This window comes from Mauremys reevesii, unplaced genomic scaffold (genome assembly GCF_016161935.1).
Source record: "Mauremys reevesii isolate NIE-2019 unplaced genomic scaffold, ASM1616193v1 Contig74, whole genome shotgun sequence".
In the NCBI taxonomy this organism is placed as follows: Eukaryota; Metazoa; Chordata; order Testudines; family Geoemydidae; genus Mauremys; species Mauremys reevesii.
In genome coordinates this window covers 300,748-319,427 of record NW_024100889.1, presented here as the reverse complement: position 1 = coordinate 319,427, position 18,680 = coordinate 300,748, and the positions used below count along the sequence as shown (strand labels likewise).

Here is an 18,680-nt window from a genome sequence, read left to right as displayed (position 1 = left end):
CGTCATACGTGTCGGTTGCATCTGGGAGCCAAGGCAGGACTGACCAGAACAGCCCGTTGCCTTTTGTTTATCATCACAGCTCCCAGAGGTCTCAAACCCGGGGAAGGTGTGAGAGAGCTGTGTGGTTTTATACCATCCTCTCTGGCCATGAATGTGCTTACCTGGCATTAGCCAATGCCTAGTGTGGTGTTGTTCTGCCAAGACCATGCCTGCTCTGGTTCACAGCCTTTGGTTCACACTGTTAGTTATGCCAAGGGCTCTAGCAAGGCCTACACCTGTGGCTGGCGGGGTTCGACCTATGCTTTGGCTGACACTCCCTGAGACTGTATTGTGCGACCCCCCCATGATGGGAACAATGCCCAGCGCTGCCAATGGGCCTGAGGATGGACAGGCTGATGGGGTTGGTGATGGGCTGGAGAGACACTACTCAGTGGGGTTTGAGGAGAGCTGGTGAATCGATGCATTGTGGGATACAGGGACGGTGTGCTGAACAGCACGAGCAGAGGAGAAGGCTCTGGCGCCGATGGTGGCGAGATTGTGGGACGGGCAGAGAAGGTCCAGCTGGGAAAAGGGGAGCAGGCCCGAGCAGCCAGCTGGAGCAAGTGACTGGAAATCTTTAAAAGCAAGGAGGGAAGCTCGGAGCTGGAATCTGCAGTGAACAGGGAGGGTGACATGATCCCCCTGTTTTTCACCCAATTTAGTGACATTGGTGCAAAAACTGAGGCAGAGCAGCCCACAGAGAGGAGGCTGAGCCAGGCCAATCATTTACCTGCTGGCCCAGGTGAGATCTTCCTTTTCCTCTGCTGGGTTCCCCTTTCAGCCCAGTTTTCAGAAGTATGCTGCAGCTCTGCCACTGTCAGTGTCTCTGTCCTGAGCTCTCATGGCTTTTGAGTCAGCCAGCTGGAGATTAGAGCCATGTCTTGAGGAACAGACTATTATTATTTATTTGTATTACAGTAGCACCTAGGAGTCTGGTCAGGGACCAGAACTCAAGATATCGTCCCCCTTCTTAAGAACTCTAGTCAGAGCAGAACTCCCTGAGACATCCACCTCACTGTTACAATCTCTGGGCTGGAGAATTGATTTTGCATCTCTAGGCCCCAGATACCTTTGAAAATCTGGCCCCAAGTGCCTTTTGAACCTTGGATTTATGCTCCTAAATTACTTAGGGTACATCTACACTGCAATAAAAAATCCACTGCACCGAGTCTCAGAACTGGGGTCAATCAACTCAGGCTTGTGGGTCTGTGCTGTGGGGCTAAAAATCGCAGTATAGACATTCGGGCTTGGGCTGGTTCCCCGGCTCTGAAACATGGTGAGGGGGAGGGTCTCAAAGCCTGGGCTCCCCCTCCCCGCCCCCGGCCCAAATGTCTACAGTGCAATTTTTAGCCCCTGCAGGCCGAGTCCCACAAGCCCGAGTCAGCTGACCTGGGTCAGCCGCAGCCATGCCACATGGTTTTTGTTGCAGTGTAGGTATCCCCTTAGGTGCTTTTGAAAATATTCCCCCTCGTGATTTTAGTTACACGAGTTGTTTTGGCTCCTACTCCTCCCCCGGGTACTCCTGCCAATTTTTGTACTTTTACAGTCACATTTTCCTTGTTTTCCCCTCCCTGGCGCTGTGAGAGAGACCAACGCAAACTACAGGGGAACCTGACTCACGTGACGTGGAATCAGCTATTTTCTTAGGTGATTTCTTAGCCGTTTGTTTATTTACAAGATATTCACCATTCTGTTTCCTTGAGCAGCAATGTTCACAGACTGCACACACGAGAACCCCTCTTGCAGGGCCCCGGGTGAGGACACACCCAGCTCCGAACAGATTCTCCCACTTGAAGATTGTCTGTGCCTGTTGGGTGGCCATTATTTTTCAGCTGCACCAGGAATACTGATTGTACGAAGGCTCCCAGCCGCTAGAGGAGAAGTGACAGGGTCACAGATCTCTGTGTTCTGAAGAGAGGAAGAGTGGCTGGGTACATGTGTTTCCTTTTCCAGGAAAGCTGCTCAGAGCCTCAGCTGGTATAAAAGCCACTGGAGCCGTTGGGGTAGGAAGAGGTTCAAAGCGATGCCTTCGGGCAGCATTTACCAAAAGTGCGAAGAGTCCGACCAAGAGACGCTCAAGGAACAGGAGACAGAAATGGCATTTCGAGAGCAGGTAACCCCAGGCTGCATTAGTGGGAGAGTGCATAATCATTTCCTGCTAATCGGCACGCCTGATCCTGCAGACTCCACACCCAGGTGAAGCCAAGACGAGGGCGGTGTCAGTGAGGTTTTCAGGATTGGGCCCTACTTATGGAGCTGCATAGTGCTCAGCACCGAAGTCAGACTCGAAGGCAGGTCTGTACTCTGGGAGGTGGCATTTCATACATCACAGCAGGAGATGCTGGGCAGAGCCAGGCTGAGAGAATTCCAGGCTTGTCTCAGCAGCATTTCGTCAGATGTTTATGTCTGGTGCTTGCATACTGTGGCAATGAGGGGGTTAAAAGGAGGGGGAGCAAGAGAGAGAGTGTGCATGGGGGCGGAGGGGTGGTGTGTGAAGATAGATAGATGGGTGGATGGATGGATGGATAGATGTGGATGAACTGGTGTATATGGAGATTGTGAGTTAGATATGGTTGGTATGTATGGTTGGTATGTAGATATGGTATAGGGGGTATATGGAGATAGATGAAGGGGTGCATGGGGATGGATGGATGGATGGATGGACAGATGGAGGAGTAGGAGGATGGATGGATGGGGTTGTATAGAGATGGCTAGTGTTTATGGGATTGAATGGATAAATAGATTTTGCACCCATACTGCACTCAGGACTAGTGTCCACGATGCACGAGTTGCTGGGCAGTGGAGCCCGTCATACACAATTGCAGGTTATACCATCGGGAGCCTTGGCCCTGATCCCTGTCCCAGGCCCAGTGGTGGAAGCGTTACGAGAGGCATTTCAGATCCAGAGTCCTGCGGATCAGGCGGGATGTCCCTGTGTTGCGCCATAGGAACATGCCTCGTGCAATTCTGCACTTACAGCAGATTTGTGCTTCTTTTCTTCCTCTTTTTTGTTCATTCCTGGGAAGTGAAGGGGGATATGTGTGTGTGGCGGGAGGCATTGATGTGCGGTGGGGGGGTTGGAGACACAGATGCTTCCTTCCCCTCCCCAGTCCCCCTGCTGACAGCAGCACAGTGGGCTGGGGCAGTGGGGGAGGGGGGGTTGGCTGGTGAATACAGGGTACTGTGCATGGAGCAACGCTCTGAACCAAGGGCTGGTTCCTGCCTGGAGGAGGCTACAGTGGATAGGACAGAGCAGCACAGAGCTGGGGGCAGCCTCTCTGCCTGGCAGGCTTCATGGCGCATGAGTCTGCAGCAAGATGGACTCCTGGAGGACAGTGTATGGGGGAGCAGAGGCCACGCGAGAGGGGAGAGCAGGGCTGGCCAGAGGGAGGTGGTACAGGCGACTATCGGGAGGGGAGCACAGATCGAACAGGGGGTGAGGGGTAGATGTAGGCAGGGTTGCAGCCATGGAGCTATATCCTGATGGTGGAAGGCAGTCAAAGAAGAGAGAGGAAAGGGGCAGGGGTGGAATCATCACAGCATCTCACATGGGTCTCATGGCCCGGCTCCCCCCAAGGATACTTGGGAAAACAGAGGGGACTCCCAGGGAATGGGGTTCTCCCTGCTGGGGCTTTAGGCTCAATGGAAATCCAGGAGGGCAAGTGATAGATAGATAGGGTGGAGACAAGGAGCAATGGTCTCAAGTTGCAGCGGGGGAGGTCTAGGTTGGATATTAGGAAACACTATTTCTCTAGGAGGGTGGTGAAGCACTGGAATGGGTTACCTAGGGAGATGGTGGAATCTCCTTCCTTAAAGGGTTTTAAGGCCCAGCTTGACAAAGCCCTGGCTGGGATGATTTAGTTGGGGTTGGTCCTGCTTTGAGCAGGGGTTTGGAGTAGATGCCCCCCTAGGGTCTCTTCCAACCCTAATCTTCTATGATTCTAGAGGGATAGATAGAGACAGATAGAGGGGGTGTTTGGGGATAGATAGATAGATAAATAGATTAGATGATGAGGTGTGAATTCCCCTGCATGCTCTGTGCTGCACAGAGATTCCTGGCCCAAGCGGCACATCCATCACTATTTGTTTATGAATTACAACAATAGTGAATTCTGAATTCCCCTAGTGCCTTCCCCGCAAGGCTCTGAGCACACCTCCCCCCACAGCACTGGTTCACCAGAGGGCAGGGACTGGTGCTTTAACCCCCGCTGTCTTTGCTTCTGCCTTCCAGGGAATTCCTTGCTTCAGTGTGATAGAGGCCTGAATGGGGAGGAAAAGTCCGTATTAACCCTTTACGCTGTGCACGCCGTGTCATTTGTGTTATGGGCCGTCCTCCTCGCCATGGTGATTGGAAAGTGTAAGTATCCCGGAGTGCGTTTAGGACTATCACACAGGAATGGACCAGTGGAAAAGACCAGGGGTGAAATCCTGACTCCATTAAGTCAGTGGCCAAACTCTCATTGGCTTCAGCAAGGCCAGGATTTCAGGCCATGAATCCCTCCCAGCCAGGTCCCCTTATCTCTATCAATGGCCAGTGTCAAGACACCGCAGGAGAAGGGACCCCGCAATGTATTTCATTGTGCCATAGTGCTGCTTATTGTAAGATAAGGCTCATTAAGTAAGGCCGCCTGCCCTCCAATTCACAGCTGTGGGGCCCCTTCCCAGGGCCCGCACTGTGAGCAGGGACACGGTGGTGTTTGATTCTTGAATGTATGCACAGGTACAAGTGAGTGCTATGTGTGTTGGGACACCCTCTAGCACCTGTTCCACACAGGATAACAGCCTAACTACTCCTGACAGCTAACGGAGGAGCTCCTGTAGCTCAAGAGGTCTTTGCTGTAGATGGCAGGGATTCACATCCTGCTGAGGAGCCCTGTTAGGTGTCATTACAAATAGCAGCCTCAGCATTGCCAACTCTAGGTGATGTTTGAATTAAATCCCCAGCTCCAGGAGTCTTGTGATTAGGTGAGACTCTGAGCTTTCATTTAAAAAATACTGAGACAGATTCTAGTTGCAGAGAAAAGCTTGGGAAAGCGACGTAATGGCTCAGAAACCAAAAGACAAAGAAAAGAAAACTAAAGTCTATTATTTTTCACAAATCGCATTATTTTTAATCCAATCTTGTGATTGGTTTTTAACCTCTGGAGTTGGCCAGACTGTGCCAGGGCAGAGGTCATTCAGAGGGGATTCCGGGTGGAATCCTTAAAGCCAATGAGGCACCTAAGTCTCCTATTGCAATCCACAAAACTCCCACTGAGCACTGTAGGCACCTAAACTCACTTGACACCACTAGGCTTGCACACTGCTGCCTCCCTCGAGGCATCTAGATGCCTAGCTCCCACCTAAGCCCCTATACAAATCTTTTCTGCTCCTCGGCTAGGGAGAACAGATTTGAACGTGGGTCATCCACATCCCAGGCAAGTGTTCTAACCAGTGGGCTATAAGTTGGGCAGCAGCACCTTCTCCCCTGCATTTTGTGTAGAACGAGGCAGGCACCTAACAGTCCCACAAGACACTACCTAGGTGCCTAAGCCAGGAGAGGAATTCCCATTTGTGGATCACTAGCGGAGCTAGATACTTCCCATTCCTGCAGCCTGGACTAGCGTGCCTAGCTCTGAGCCCTTTCTTGGAAATCCCCTGTCTGCCCATTCAGCAGGCTCTGTGCCCAAGAAACTCCATCTCTGCTTCCTGCCAGGGTCCTGCTCACAGCTCCTTCAGCCTCCCTCACACACAGGCTGCTCTGAGCACCTGGGACTGCAACCAAGGATGCTCTCAGCCCACACGGCTCTTTCCTGCCATGCAGCCTGGTGCCTTGGGTGGTCACTTCCATTGTCTGCAGCTGTTTCACTACATAAATGAGCTTGATTGCTCCTCCTTTTGTGTCTAAAGTGGATATTTGGCACTCTAACAAAGGCTGTGATTGTCTATGGATCCCAGACTCACTTGTTAGGTGTATTATGGCAGCAGGGCTTGGCTCATCAGTGTCTCCCATTGGCTACTTACACAGCTCCCCACCTAGCATGCTGGGTTTTGTGGATTTCACTCAGGTGCATTGCTCTCCCCATTCATTGTATATGAGCCTGGGCATGTAACAGCTTTGTGGGTGTTCCTGGGATTTTCTAGACACTGTGATGCTCAGCATTGCAATGCTGAGATCCCTTTGGGGATCCCACCCTTGGAGATTATCTGCACAGGGGGAAGTTGGAAAGCAGAAATGCAGCATGTCTCTCTACGCTGTGAATCCAAATTGAAAACTCAGCCCCCTCCACCCCCAAACTATATAAACATCAGCTGGTGTCTGTCCTTTCTAGACTCGGAGATGTCCAAGGAGCTGGAGCAGTTGCGGACTGGTCAATCTGTGCTGAGAGGCAATGGTAACAATTCAATTTACTTATGAATGTCCATGTCTTTGTATTACTGATTTTGCCCCCTTGGAGGAAGCCAAAATCTGAGGTGCTGTCCAGTTTGTTCCTGTTAGGGGGAGCAATCACTGCTCCCAGGCAGGCCTGTTCTCACTGTGATCTTGGTAGTTACAATATCTTGTTCCCTTGAACACAGCAGGAACAAACAGCCACAGGCTGTTCCCTTTCTTGGAAATCCCCTGTCTGCCCCTTCAGCAGGCTCTGTGCTCAAGAAACTCCATCTCTGCTTCCTGCCAGGGTCCTGATCACAGCTCCTTCAGCCTCCCTCACACACAGGCTGCTCCGAGCACCTGGGACTGCAACCAGGGCCCCTCTCAGCCCACACAGCTCTTTCCTGCCATGCAGCCTGGTGCCGGGGGTGGTCACTTCCATTGTCTGCAGCTGTTTCACTACATAAATAAGATTGATTGCTCCTCCTGTTGTGTCTAAAACTGGATATTTGGCACTCATTGGCTCTAACAAGGGTTGTGATTGTCTATGGCAGTGGTTTCCAAACTTTTTTGATCACGCACCCCAAAGCAAAAAAAAACAAACACTTGGACTCCTGACTGAACTGCCGAAGCAAAAAAAACCCCCAAAATGCCTGAACTGCCGAAGCGGCACTGCTCTGGCAGTGCTTCTCTTGCCGCGCACCCCAAAGGATCCTCTTGTGCACTCCCTGGGGTGCACGCACCCCACTTTGGAGACCAGTCTATGAATCCCAGACTCACCTGTTAGGTGTATTATGGCAGCAGCCAGGAGCCCCAGTAATGAACCAGGACTCCATTGTGTGAAGTGCAGTACAAACACAGAACACAAAGCCAGTTCCTGCCCCAAAGAGCTTCCAACCTAATGGTAAGACATGGGATGATACGTGGAGACAGACAGGCAGGCAGGCAGGCAGGCAGGCAGAGGGACACAGGGAAACAAGAAATACCAAACCCCTCTTCTATTCTGTTGTGCTTCTATTAACTAACTAATGGTTTGATCTGAAACCCATTGAACCAATAGAAAGGCTTCCATTGTCTTCAGTGGTTTTTGGATCAGACTCTATCTCACTAGCTAGGTTTCTGTCTGCATTAGGGAAGTTTGCACCGTCATTGCTCATAGATGTTACGGCCAGAAGAGACTGTTACGGGCATCTAGTCTGACCTCCTGCATATCAGAGGCCAGAGAATCCCACCCAGCGATTCCTATATCCAGCCCATATCTGGTAGTCGAGCTGGAGTGGAACTTTTAGAAAGAGACAGACAATCTTTTAATGATTCCAGGTGATGGAGAACCTGCCCCTTCTCTAGAGACCTTGTCCTGATAGGTAAATGCTGATGCAAACCACTAATGTAGACACACTCTGGGACAGTGCAAAGTAAGACTCACACCAGTAGGTCTAACCCTGGTAACCTGTGCAAGCCTTGGGCCATGTGTCTGCAGGGACGCCAGGTTTGTATAATTTCTGGTGGTGCCCAGAACAGGTCCAAGTCCCCTGCTCCCACACACACCTGCCTAAGGCTCTGAGAGGGTGTTTGGGTGTGGGAGCGGGTTTGGGGTGCAGGCTCTGGGAGGAAGTTTGGGTGTGGGAGGGATGCGGGCTCTAGGATGGAGTTTGGGTGCTGGGTGCAGGGCAGAGGGTTGGGATGCAGTGGGGGTGTGGGCTCTAGGATGGAGTTTGGGTGCAGGAGGGAGTTTGGGCTGCAGGCTCTGGGAGAGAGTTTGGATGCGGGAGGATGTGATGTTCTCCTCTGGTGTTATCCGGACCGGTGATCTGCTAGGTCACTCCAATCCTTGACTCTGGGAGCCAGCCTTAGCCTGCTCTGCTGTGACAACCCCCACTCCTGGGCTGTTCACGCACAGCCTCTTACATGTAAGCTGCTCCCAGCTACTTGCAAGCAAATGACACTAACCAATATCTCCGGTCCCAGACGCAACCCTAGGAACCTCTGTCTTGCAGTGTCCAGTTATGCCAGCTGGATGCTGCAAGCTTATATGAGTTTGTCAATTTAACAAAGACATTGATATGTACCAGGCTTGTTATCCTAATGGGAGTCTCTGTCATGCTTCAAACCAAACACATTGCTTCAGGTAGAATAAACAAACAGATTTATTAACTATAAAGGTAGATTTTAAGTGATTATAAGTCAAAGCATAACAAGTCAGATTTGGTCCAATGAAATAAAAGCAAAACACATTTTAAGCTGATCTTAGCACTTTCAATGCCCTTACAAACTTAGATGCTCCTCACCACAGGGTGGCTGGTTGCTCTTCAGTCAGGCTCTCCCCTTTGATCAGCGCTTCAGTCACTTGGTGGTGGTGTCTGTAGATCTCGGTGGACGAGAGAGAGAGCATGGCAAATATCTTCCCTTTTATCATGTCCTTTATTCCTTCGTGGCTTTGCTGCCCCCCTTCAGAGTCAGGTGAACATCGCCTCATTGCAGTTCCAAACTAACCAAAGGAAAGGGGGTGACTCCCTCGAGAGTCTAACAGATTCTTTTGTTGCTGCCTAGGCCAGCATCTTTTGTTCCCATGAGGCTGGGCTGGGTTTGTCCCATACCTGCCCTGATGAGGTGTGAACTGTCCCTCTGCTTTGGAGAGTTTCTGTCTGGGCTTGCTTTAAGCCACGAGGATACATTTTCAGCTTCATAACTAAATACATGAAATTATAACCTATAACATCATTGTAACAACCATGCTCGGTGTATCATGAGCCTTCTGAAGACACCCGACATGACAAACTTTGCATTGGATACCACACAATCATTTTACAAGGATGAACATAGGGGTCCTGGGTGTTCCCCTGAGGTACAGAGCATCACAGAGAGGTGCAGGCTCTGGGAGAGAGTTTGGGTGCGGGCTCTGGGCTGGGATAGAGGGTTGGGATGCAGGAAGGGGTGCAGGAGGGGGCTTGGGGTGCTGGGTGCAGGATGGGGTTTGGGTGCTGAGTGTGGTCTCTGGCGGGGGGTTGGTGCTGGGTGCGGGCTCTGGGCTGGGTGGCAGGGTTGGGGTGCAGGAGGGGATGTGGGGCATGGGGCTGGGCCAGGGATGTGGAGCTTGGGGTGCAGCAAGCAGGCTGCCCACGGCTGGGGGCCAGAGAGGAGGATTCCCCCCAGGAGAGGGGGAACCTCCCTGCCTCCCCCACTCCCCTGGCACGACACTCACCCAAGGCCCCCCAGGCTGCTCCCCTCCTCCCCTCCTCCTGCCGCAGGCGCAGAAGCCGCCTCAGCCTGTCCCTGTGCTGCTCCCTTGTAGCTGGCTGCAGCAGCAGCTGGCAAGGGAGCACAACGTGGAGCTGCAGGGGGCAGCTGCCTGCTGTCCAGGGCAGGCAGGGATGCTCGGGGGAAGTGCACGGGGGTGGCAGGTGGGGCCAGGGGACACTGTGAGGGAGGTACACGGGGACAGCAGGCAGGGCCAGGAGAGAGACCCAGCCCAGAACATTGGTGGAGCCAGGCCCCCTGGGCCCTGAATTTGCTGGAGCCCAGGCCCAGGCACCACAGGCCCATACATCTCACCGCCCCTGTGTGTCTGCACTAGGGATTTGCACCAGTCCACGGTGACACTAGTACAAATTTCCCTAGTCTGGATGGGCCCTAACTAAACTCACTAATAAGCTCTCCCCAGACAGGGCTGGCAGCTGGAGGTGGGGTCTGGGGGAATGAGCACGAGTCAGGGAGCTCCGAGTTCTAATCTTGCTTCACTATCTGGCCTGGGGCAAGTCGTTCTCCATCTCGGACCATCATGGCCAGGGGACGAAAGCAAATCCACTGGTGCCGCCTCTTCCCAGGAAGGAAACCAGCCCCGGGAGACCCCAGTACCTGACAGACCCGCGCTGCTAGGGAACACGGCCCTGCCTCACGAGATGAGGTGAGGGGTAGTTCACAGCTCACCGGCCTCTGTCTCTTCCAGGCTCCAAGACAGCGAAGCAACTGGAGACACTTCACTTCAACCAGTCTGCCATATACAGCACTGGTACGTACTGGAGCCCTCACAGACCCACAGCCCAGCGTCATCTCTACGAGCCCCCTGCACCCCAGTCATGTCACTCCTCCCCCTCCCAAGTTCTCCCCAACATCCCCCATTCCCTGGCCACCTCCTTGTTCCCGCTGAGCCCTGGGTACCCATGACGGGCCCTCCCAGGAATGTGATCAGCCCTGTTTATCTCTCAGAGGTGAAGCTGGCCACGGACCTGAAGAGGCTGCAGTCGGACCAGGCCACACTGAAAGTGGATGGTGAGTGCCCACAGAGGGAGCAGGGCTCAGGGAGAGGGTGGGGTGAAGAACAGCAGAAAGAAGAGATGGGGATGGAGAATCCCAGCGCCAGGTTCCCAAGGCAATTTGGGATCCATCCCCCCCTACCCCCCAGGCCTGCCTGAGCAAGCAGCATTTGGGATCGAGTCACCAAGGCTGGAAACTGGGCCCATGCCCTACTCTGGGTGAACCACTGGAGGGGTGGGGACACAGCCGGTGCCCACAGAGCCTCTGCACTCAGGGCTCCTCCTGCACCACGCTCACTGTGTGACTAACTGGGGCAAATTGGGGAAGCCAGTTCACCTTCAGTTCCAGGGATTTTCACCCCAAGTGCGGTCCCGGTCACTGCAGGAGCCTCTGGCCTTTAGGGACTCGCATGGGCTGGGCTGCTATGGGCGGGGGGGGGGGGAGCTGGCTGTTTCTTTCTCCCTAGATTCACTTGGCACAAATAGGAGAGGGGATATGTGTTTTTGAAGCAGGGGAGGGGGAGGGAGATGGGGATGGTGACTCATTAGGGGCCAAGGGGAGGCAGGTAGATTGAAAGGCTGGGCAGAAGACTGCCCAGGTGTAATAACCTGGGGAACCAGAGGTAGGGAATTGGGGGGCAGAGCAGTGTGCCTGGGTGCAAGGGGAGGGCAGGGCTCCTGCTGAGATTCAGGGGAAGGGACCTGGTTTTAGAGGAATGATTTTGACCCTTGTGAAAGGTTCAGGTTCAGCTGGCGATTCCGGCCAGGTCTCCAGCCCCTAACAATGTATCAAACTGACCGAGTAACAAGCTCAGTGCCTCCTGCTGCTGGGATAGGGGCCCCATTTCAGTGCCACAGCCAAGCCCCATATCCCAGAGTTTACGATCTGTACACAGATATCCCAGGCCTAGCTGCACACACCCGCTGCTCTGGCTGGCTTGTGGCTGCTTCTAAAGTACAGAACACGGTGAGCGCCGCTGGAGGCTCACAGTCTGTTTAAAGGGCTACAGCCCTATTCCTACGTGTGACGGTGTGTTGTGTTTGCAGTGTCAGAGGATCTGGCCAAAGCGAAAAGTGACAGAGATGACATCAGGGCTGAGGCCTACAAGATTCTGGATGCTATCCAGAAAGGGAACGGTGAGATACACGCCAGCCTCGACCTGCTTAGATTGTCAGCCCTTCACGGCAGGGACCGTCATTCTGTTCTGTGTTTGTACCATGCCTGGCACAACGGGGCCTGGCTACGACTGGGGCATCTAAGCACTGCCATAATGCAAGTAATAATAATGTACAGCACCCAGCAAATGAGGGCCTGGGCCATGGCACCTTGTGCAGTTAGGATTCCTGCTCCTTTTCCCCACAAGCAGTAATAATGGATTAATATAGTTCAGGGGATTCACTGGGATTTCCCCCGAATAAACTGCTAGGTTGTCAAGGAGTCAGTTTTGTCTAATAGTTAGAGCAGGGGACTGGAATGCAGGACACCTGGGTTCTAATCCCATCTCTGGGACGTATATGAAGTCTAGTGGTTAGAGCAGAGGGCATGGTACCGGGACCCTTGGCTTCTATTCCCAGCTCCTATGAGGCCAATGTTGTCCAGTGCAGTGGTTTTCAACCTGTGGTACGCGGACCTACTATGTCTAAGATTTCCAAAGGGGTCTGCACCGCCATTAGAAATGTTTTAAGGGGCCGTAAACGAAAAAAGGTGGAAAACCACTGGGCTAGTGGTTAGAGCAGGTGAGGCCAGAAATCAGGACTCCTGAGCTCTCTTCCCAGCTTGGGAATGATCTTGAGCAAGTTACTGCACCTCTCTCTGCCTCAGTTTCCCCCTCTGCAAATTGAGGGTGACGCCTCCCCACCTTGGCTAAGTGCGTTGAGGTCATTGGCTAAAGGGCACTAGGCAGGGGCTATTATTGTCCTTTGCAGTCCAGCGCTGAGAGTGACCTTTGACTGTTTTGCATTGCAGACTCTGCCTGCAGCATTTGTCCAGCCGGCTGGCTGCTGAATTCAGGGAACTGCTACTACTTCTCCACAGAGCATAAATACTGGTCCTATGCCAAGCAGGCCTGCAAAGACCAAGGCGCCACGCTGATTATTATTGATAACCCACAAAAGCAGGTAAGTCAGGCTCACTGAGTCCAGCCACACAGCCCAGAAAGGGCGTGGAGATAGTCTCCCAGCAAATGGGAGGCTCTTGGGATGAGAGAGACGCTGGGGACAGGATAGGAGCTGACGTTTCTCTGCTCGGTGCCTAGGAAACACAGTATGCACTGGTGTAAAGATGTGCACAAGAAGGGCAACAAAAATGATCAAGGGGCTGGAACAGCTTCCAGATGAGGAGAGATTAAAGAGACGGGGACTGTTCAGCTTGGAAAAGAGAGGGCTAAGGGAGGATAGGATTGAGGATATAAAATCATGACTGGTGTGGAGACAGTGAATAAGGAAGTGTTATTTCCCCTTCACATAACACAAGAACCAGGGGTCACAGGATGAAATGAATAGGCAGCAGGTTTAAATCAAGCCTAAGGAGGTATTTCTTCACACAGCACACAGTCAGTCTGCGGAACTCATTGCCGGGGGATGTTGTGAACAGGGCCAGTGCAAGGATGTTTCGCACCCTAGGCGAAACTTCCACCTTGCGCCCTCCCCCGTCCCCGAGCCCCTGCCCTGAGGCGCCTCCCCCCTGCAGCAGCTCCCCACCCTCAGCCCTGAGGCACCCCCCAGCCCCAGCGCACCCCTGCCCTGCCTCCTCCCTGAGCACGCCGTGGATGCTTCACTTCTCCCGCCTCCCAGGCTTGCAGCGCCTAAGCTGATTGGTGCCGCAAGCCTGGGAGGCGGGAGAAGTGAAGCAGCCACGGTGTGCTCGGGGAGGAGGTGGGGCAGGGGTGAGCTGGGGCAGGGAGTTCTACTGTGTGCCGCCTTCCCCTTACTTGCTGCAGGCGGCCCTCCCTGCGCTCCCCTGCCCCAGCTCCATCCGCCTAAATGCCGGCAGCGACCGGGACGGCTGAAGATCCAGCCGCCGCGGTCACTGCTGAAGAAAATGCCGCCTCCCAAATCCTAGCACCCTAGGCGACCACCTAGGTCGCCTAAATGGTTGCACCAGCTCTGGTTGTGAAGGCCAAACGTAGAACTGGGGTCAAAAAAGAACTAGATAAGTTCACAGAGAATAGCTCTATCAATGGCTATTATCCAAGATGGTCAGGGACGTAACCCCATGCTCTGGGAGTACCTAAACCTCCGACTGCCAGAAGCTGGGAGTGGATAACAGGGGATGGATTACGTAGCCATTTGCAGTGCACAAGAAATTGTATTGGTCTTACAAAACCCAGGGACTATGCTACATATACTTGAGCACCATCTATTGGCACAGGATCGAGGAGCAAACCACTTACCAGAATACAGACTTAGGGCACTCCCCCAACTCCCAAGAGTTAATGCACAATTCATCCCAAGTGCTAGTCAGGCTGCTGGGGACCCTCAGGCAAGTCAGCCTGACAGCTCCAGGGAAGCTCCCTGGGAAGGGAAACTTTGTGGGAGTTGGAGAGAGACCCTGACTGTAAGGAGTGATGGGGAAAGAGTTTGGAGACACAGCGTCTGGTGGAGGACTGGGATCCATGAGATCACAGTCACTTGGGAGACCCCTGACTAGCCTCCATGTCCACACAGTGCTTCCACATCCATCCAGAGCCACATCTCCCCCAGCAGGGCCTTTGGGAGGGGAGCCAGCCTGGTCTAGTGGTGCAGGAACAAGCCTGGGAGCCAGGACAGCTGGGTTCTACTTGCTGCTCTGCCACTGACCTTCTGTGTGACCTGGGGCAAATCACCGTGCCTTAGTTTCCCCTCCCACCCTTGGTTTTGTCTGTTGGATTGTAAGCTCTTTGGGGCAGGGAGTGTCTTTCACTAGGTGTCTATGTAGCACCTGGTACAATGGGGCCTCGATCTCAGTCGCTGCCTAGGTGTTACTATAATTCTAATAATAACCCAATGGGCCACATCTCAGCACAAGGAGAACAACAGAGAGCCAGAGAGGAGTACGGGCTGTATGAAGTGGGATTGGGGTGGTGCCTTAGATTTGGGCAATATTTTATTACAATCAATTATTTTATTTTTTTCAGGAGTTTGTGACAAAGAACGCTAACGGCAAGCAGTACTGGATCGGCCTGCACGACGTTAGCAATGAAGGGGCATTTATATGGGTCGACGACAGTTCTGTGTCATACAGGTCAGCCCAATCCCGCTCACTGGTACATGAGTGAAGGGGCGAGAGAAGTGAGGGTTGGCTCACGTACTACTGGCCAATCAGTACATTTCAAACACATCAAGTCATTGGCTGAGTGGGTGGAGCTGCCCTTTCTTGATTCATCTTCCATCTGCTCTGCTCTTTAAACTGTCCGGGGTTTCCCCACAGGGAATCAGAGCTAGTGGGGTAGAGAATAAAGTGGTGGATGATGCTCAGCTTTAAATTGTCACCTTCAGCTGAGCAGTAGCAGTTTTCAGGGTCTTACAGGGAAGTTTCCCTGTTGAGAAGAAATCGGTGGAATCTGGCTCCTTCTTAGTGTAACTTGTTTATTGACACTAGTCCTGGGACAGAGGTGTCACCAACAGCACCCAGGTCAGTCCCCTCTAGCAGAAATCTCAGCCCAAATACCCTGGTGTTCTCAGGAAGTGACTCTACCCCGAGAATTAACTCGACTTAGAGAGTCAGGCTGGAAGCGAGAACTGACCAAAGAGAATGTGCATCACAGCACTAACTATGTAGGGTGTCTTCCAAGCCTGATCAGTGCTCACCCACTCTGGAAAAGCACTTGTAAGACTGTGGGTAACTCTCACTGTAACAGTACGGCCCTGATCCACCACTGTATTAGCCCAGGTTTACACCAGTGTAAATTCCATTGAAGTTAATAGCTAGACCAGTTTAAAACTGGAGTAACAGAGGTCAGTCAGGCCCTATATCATTACACTTGGCTCTTATCCAGTGCTCTGCACTAGTCAGCCTCAAACCACCTTTCAGAGGGTGAGGCAGGATCACCCTCTCTGAAGGCTTAAGTGGGATTTCAGGGAGTGCATTTCACCAGGGCTTCCCTCGAATGCCTGGCTAAGTTTGCTACTCTCTTTGATCCCCAGCAACTGGGATCGAGGGGAGCCCAACAATTTTGGCAGTGGCGAGGACTGCGTGATGATGCTCAGAGACGGGAAGTGGAACGACGCTCCATGTGTGATGAATGAGGTTGGCTGGATCTGTGAAAAGAAGTGGACTTGTTAAACTGTGGCCCGGAGGAACACAACACAGCCAGCGCATCTTAATAACCACAGAGCCACCCTGCTGCCCTTTGGCCCCTTCCATGCAAGGTCTGCCAGCTCTTTACAAATTTCAATGTGTTAAACCTCACAGACCTCACCCCTTCTACTCTTGGGAGCAAGGTATTATCACCCCAACTTTATAGATGGGGAAACTGAAGCACAAAGACATACCCAGGTCACAGCAGTGAATCAGTGGAAGAGACTGGATTAGTACCCAGACGTCCTGACTCCCAGTCCCCTGTTCTTATTACACCACAGTATTTCAGATGGCTGGAAACAGGAGTCCTGACCACTCCTGCTCTAACCACTAAACCATCCTCCCCTCCAAGAGCCAGGGATAGAACCTAGGCAACTCCCAACGCTCCTGAGTCCTGACTCTAATCCCTAGAGCCCATTCAATTCCCAGCGCTGGGAATAGATCCTAAGTGTCCTGAATTCCAGCCCCTGCTCTAACTATTAGACAAAATAAACTCTTTCACAACGTGGCAATTTATTGGGTGGAAAACTCAGCTAGTCCCCTCAACTATATTAATCCATTATCAGCATTTATGGGGAAAGGGGGCAGGATCCTTACTGCGCGAGAAGTCGAATTTTAAAACCTGCCAGTCAATCCCATCAACATGGTATAGATCTGGTCATAGCTCTATAGTAAAGGATGTGACCAACTTTCTGGTTTAGGGCAAATTATCCTCCCCTGCTAATTAGGGCTAAAATTTACACATGTATCTCAGATTATCCATCTGTGGTGATCTGCCAAAAGAGAAGTTTGGGGAGAACTAGACACGCAGTGTGAGAAATCAAAGGTTTCATTTCTGTAAAATTGTCCTAAATTAGCCAGGCATGAAATGGAGAGGAAAAGAGGCAGGGTTTAGCCCTGAATCCTCAAAGGCAGCTAGGTATCTATCTCCACTCAGACCGAGCCCATCTTTCCCACCTCGCAGGTGGGTGCCCTAATTGCCATGGTAACCAGTATTCTGGGTGGGTTTTGTGGTGGCCATGGCATACAAACAGAAATTAAAATTCAGAAAAATAACATGCAAAAACCAAAAGCAGGCAGAGACAAAGCAGGCTGCTCCCTAAGGCAGAGAGGCAGCACTCCTCCCATCTTGCTCTAGGATGCCTGTCTGCTTGCAGACCTTGTAGGACCAGGATAAAAAACCATGACATTTAGAGTGTGAGCTTAGAACTGTAACAATTTTCATTACACCACAAGTTTCTCTCCGTTTCTCCTGCTGGAGCTGTTCCACTTTGTATAACTAATTAAATGAAGCAGGGACTGGACCCTGGCTCTCCACATCCCAGGTGAGAGCCCAAGCCATGAGGAAAGAGAGGAACACACACTCTCACCCCCATCTGGCTTTGGGCAGGTTAGGCATGCTCAGAGCAGGCCTCCAGGATCATCTCACACTGGCAAGATAAGTTGCTGGGAGAGGCAAAGTGCCTAGTCTGGGAACCCTTTGGGGTCAGCAGGATTTAGGTGTGAGAGCTCTCCACAGCGTGTGAGCTGTAGAGCGGGATCGGCACTCAGGCAGCTTTGTGACTGTCAGCCTCAGAAATTTAGGCACCTACAGGGTTCGGTGGCAGCTGAGCTGAGCAGCTTTTTTGAGGATGTTAGTGGTGCCCAAACATGGGCGGCAGGTATCAAAAGCAGGAGAAGGCTAAGCCACCCCAAGCTGCCTGCCGTGGCCCCAGCCACACTCCACTCCCAGACCCTCTCCTGCTGCATCCTTCCCATGTGGCCGGGGCCCTGGGTTTGTCTACACATTTGGGCTTGTCTACACATCCAAATGGAGGGGTGCTGCCATAGCACTTAGTGAAGACACTTCCTACGCCGACGGGAGAAGCTCTCCTGTCGGGATACTCCACGTCCCCGAGAGGCGGTAGCTTTGTTGATTGGAGAAACCCTCCCGTCGACAGTGCTGTCTACGGTGGGAGTTGGATCAGTATAACTGCGTCGCTCAGGGGGTGTGAATTTTCCACCTCCTGAGCAACATAGTTATATCGACACAAGTAGGGAGTGTAGCCCAAGCCTTAGAATCAGATTCCTGGGAACAAGGAGGAAGAATTCAAACTTTGCATTCAGCGGTGTTTGCTTAAAATTCACTATTTTGGGGATGTTAGTAAACTTCACTGTTAGAACATTCCCAAGAAGCAAATGCTAACAGGGGGCACAAAGAGAGAATTGGTTTAAAAATGCAAAGGAATAGTCAGGAATTATTCACCCCACTCTCATCTCGCCAGTCACCCTGCCCAAGAGTTGGTCAGCATTCTTCCTGCTGAACAGGGACTATTCAGTCACCCATGCTGCGATTTACCCAGAACACTGGGGTTATCACATCGACTCTTGCAAATCGTGCGTGGGCATCTTTGATGTTCTCAACACATTTATAAATGTACTCCAGGGGTCTGTGTATTCTCGCACACTCTGGTTTCTAGTTGCATTGGCTGTTCTGGCTGCTGACTTGGGGAGGTACCAGTTGTAATATATGGTTTGGAAATATTTGTTAATAATCAGAATTAATTTGTTGCCCGAGTTTCCTTGGTTACCGACAAACACCAGCTCCAACCCGCCAGACCATGGTGGTGGGGGGAGTTTAGTCACTGGGAGAGCTGGACTAATGTATAAACCTTTAGTGCTGTTCTGGTGTAAACAATGACCTGCACATGCAGCTTGCTCCTGTTCGGTTTATGCCAGTGCAGCTAGTCTGCATTAGGGGTTTGCAGCAGTGCAGCTG

The 18,680-nt window shown here is 52.2% G+C and overlaps 1 protein-coding gene across 1 annotated transcript; it reads left to right on the top strand.

The window, feature by feature from the left end:
* The first annotated feature begins 3,250 nt into the window (after window positions 1-3,250).
* LOC120394708 (C-type lectin domain family 4 member G-like) lies at window positions 3,251-18,296 on the top strand. Its single transcript, XM_039518906.1, has 9 exons — window positions 3,251-3,376; window positions 4,271-4,396; window positions 6,351-6,413; window positions 10,338-10,400; window positions 10,598-10,660; window positions 11,692-11,781; window positions 12,611-12,762; window positions 14,760-14,866; window positions 15,769-18,296. Exons 1-9 carry the CDS (start codon window positions 3,334-3,336, stop codon window positions 15,905-15,907), a joined length of 846 nt encoding a protein of 281 aa, XP_039374840.1. The 5' UTR covers window positions 3,251-3,333; the 3' UTR covers window positions 15,908-18,296.
* Window positions 18,297-18,680: the final 384 nt, after the last annotated feature.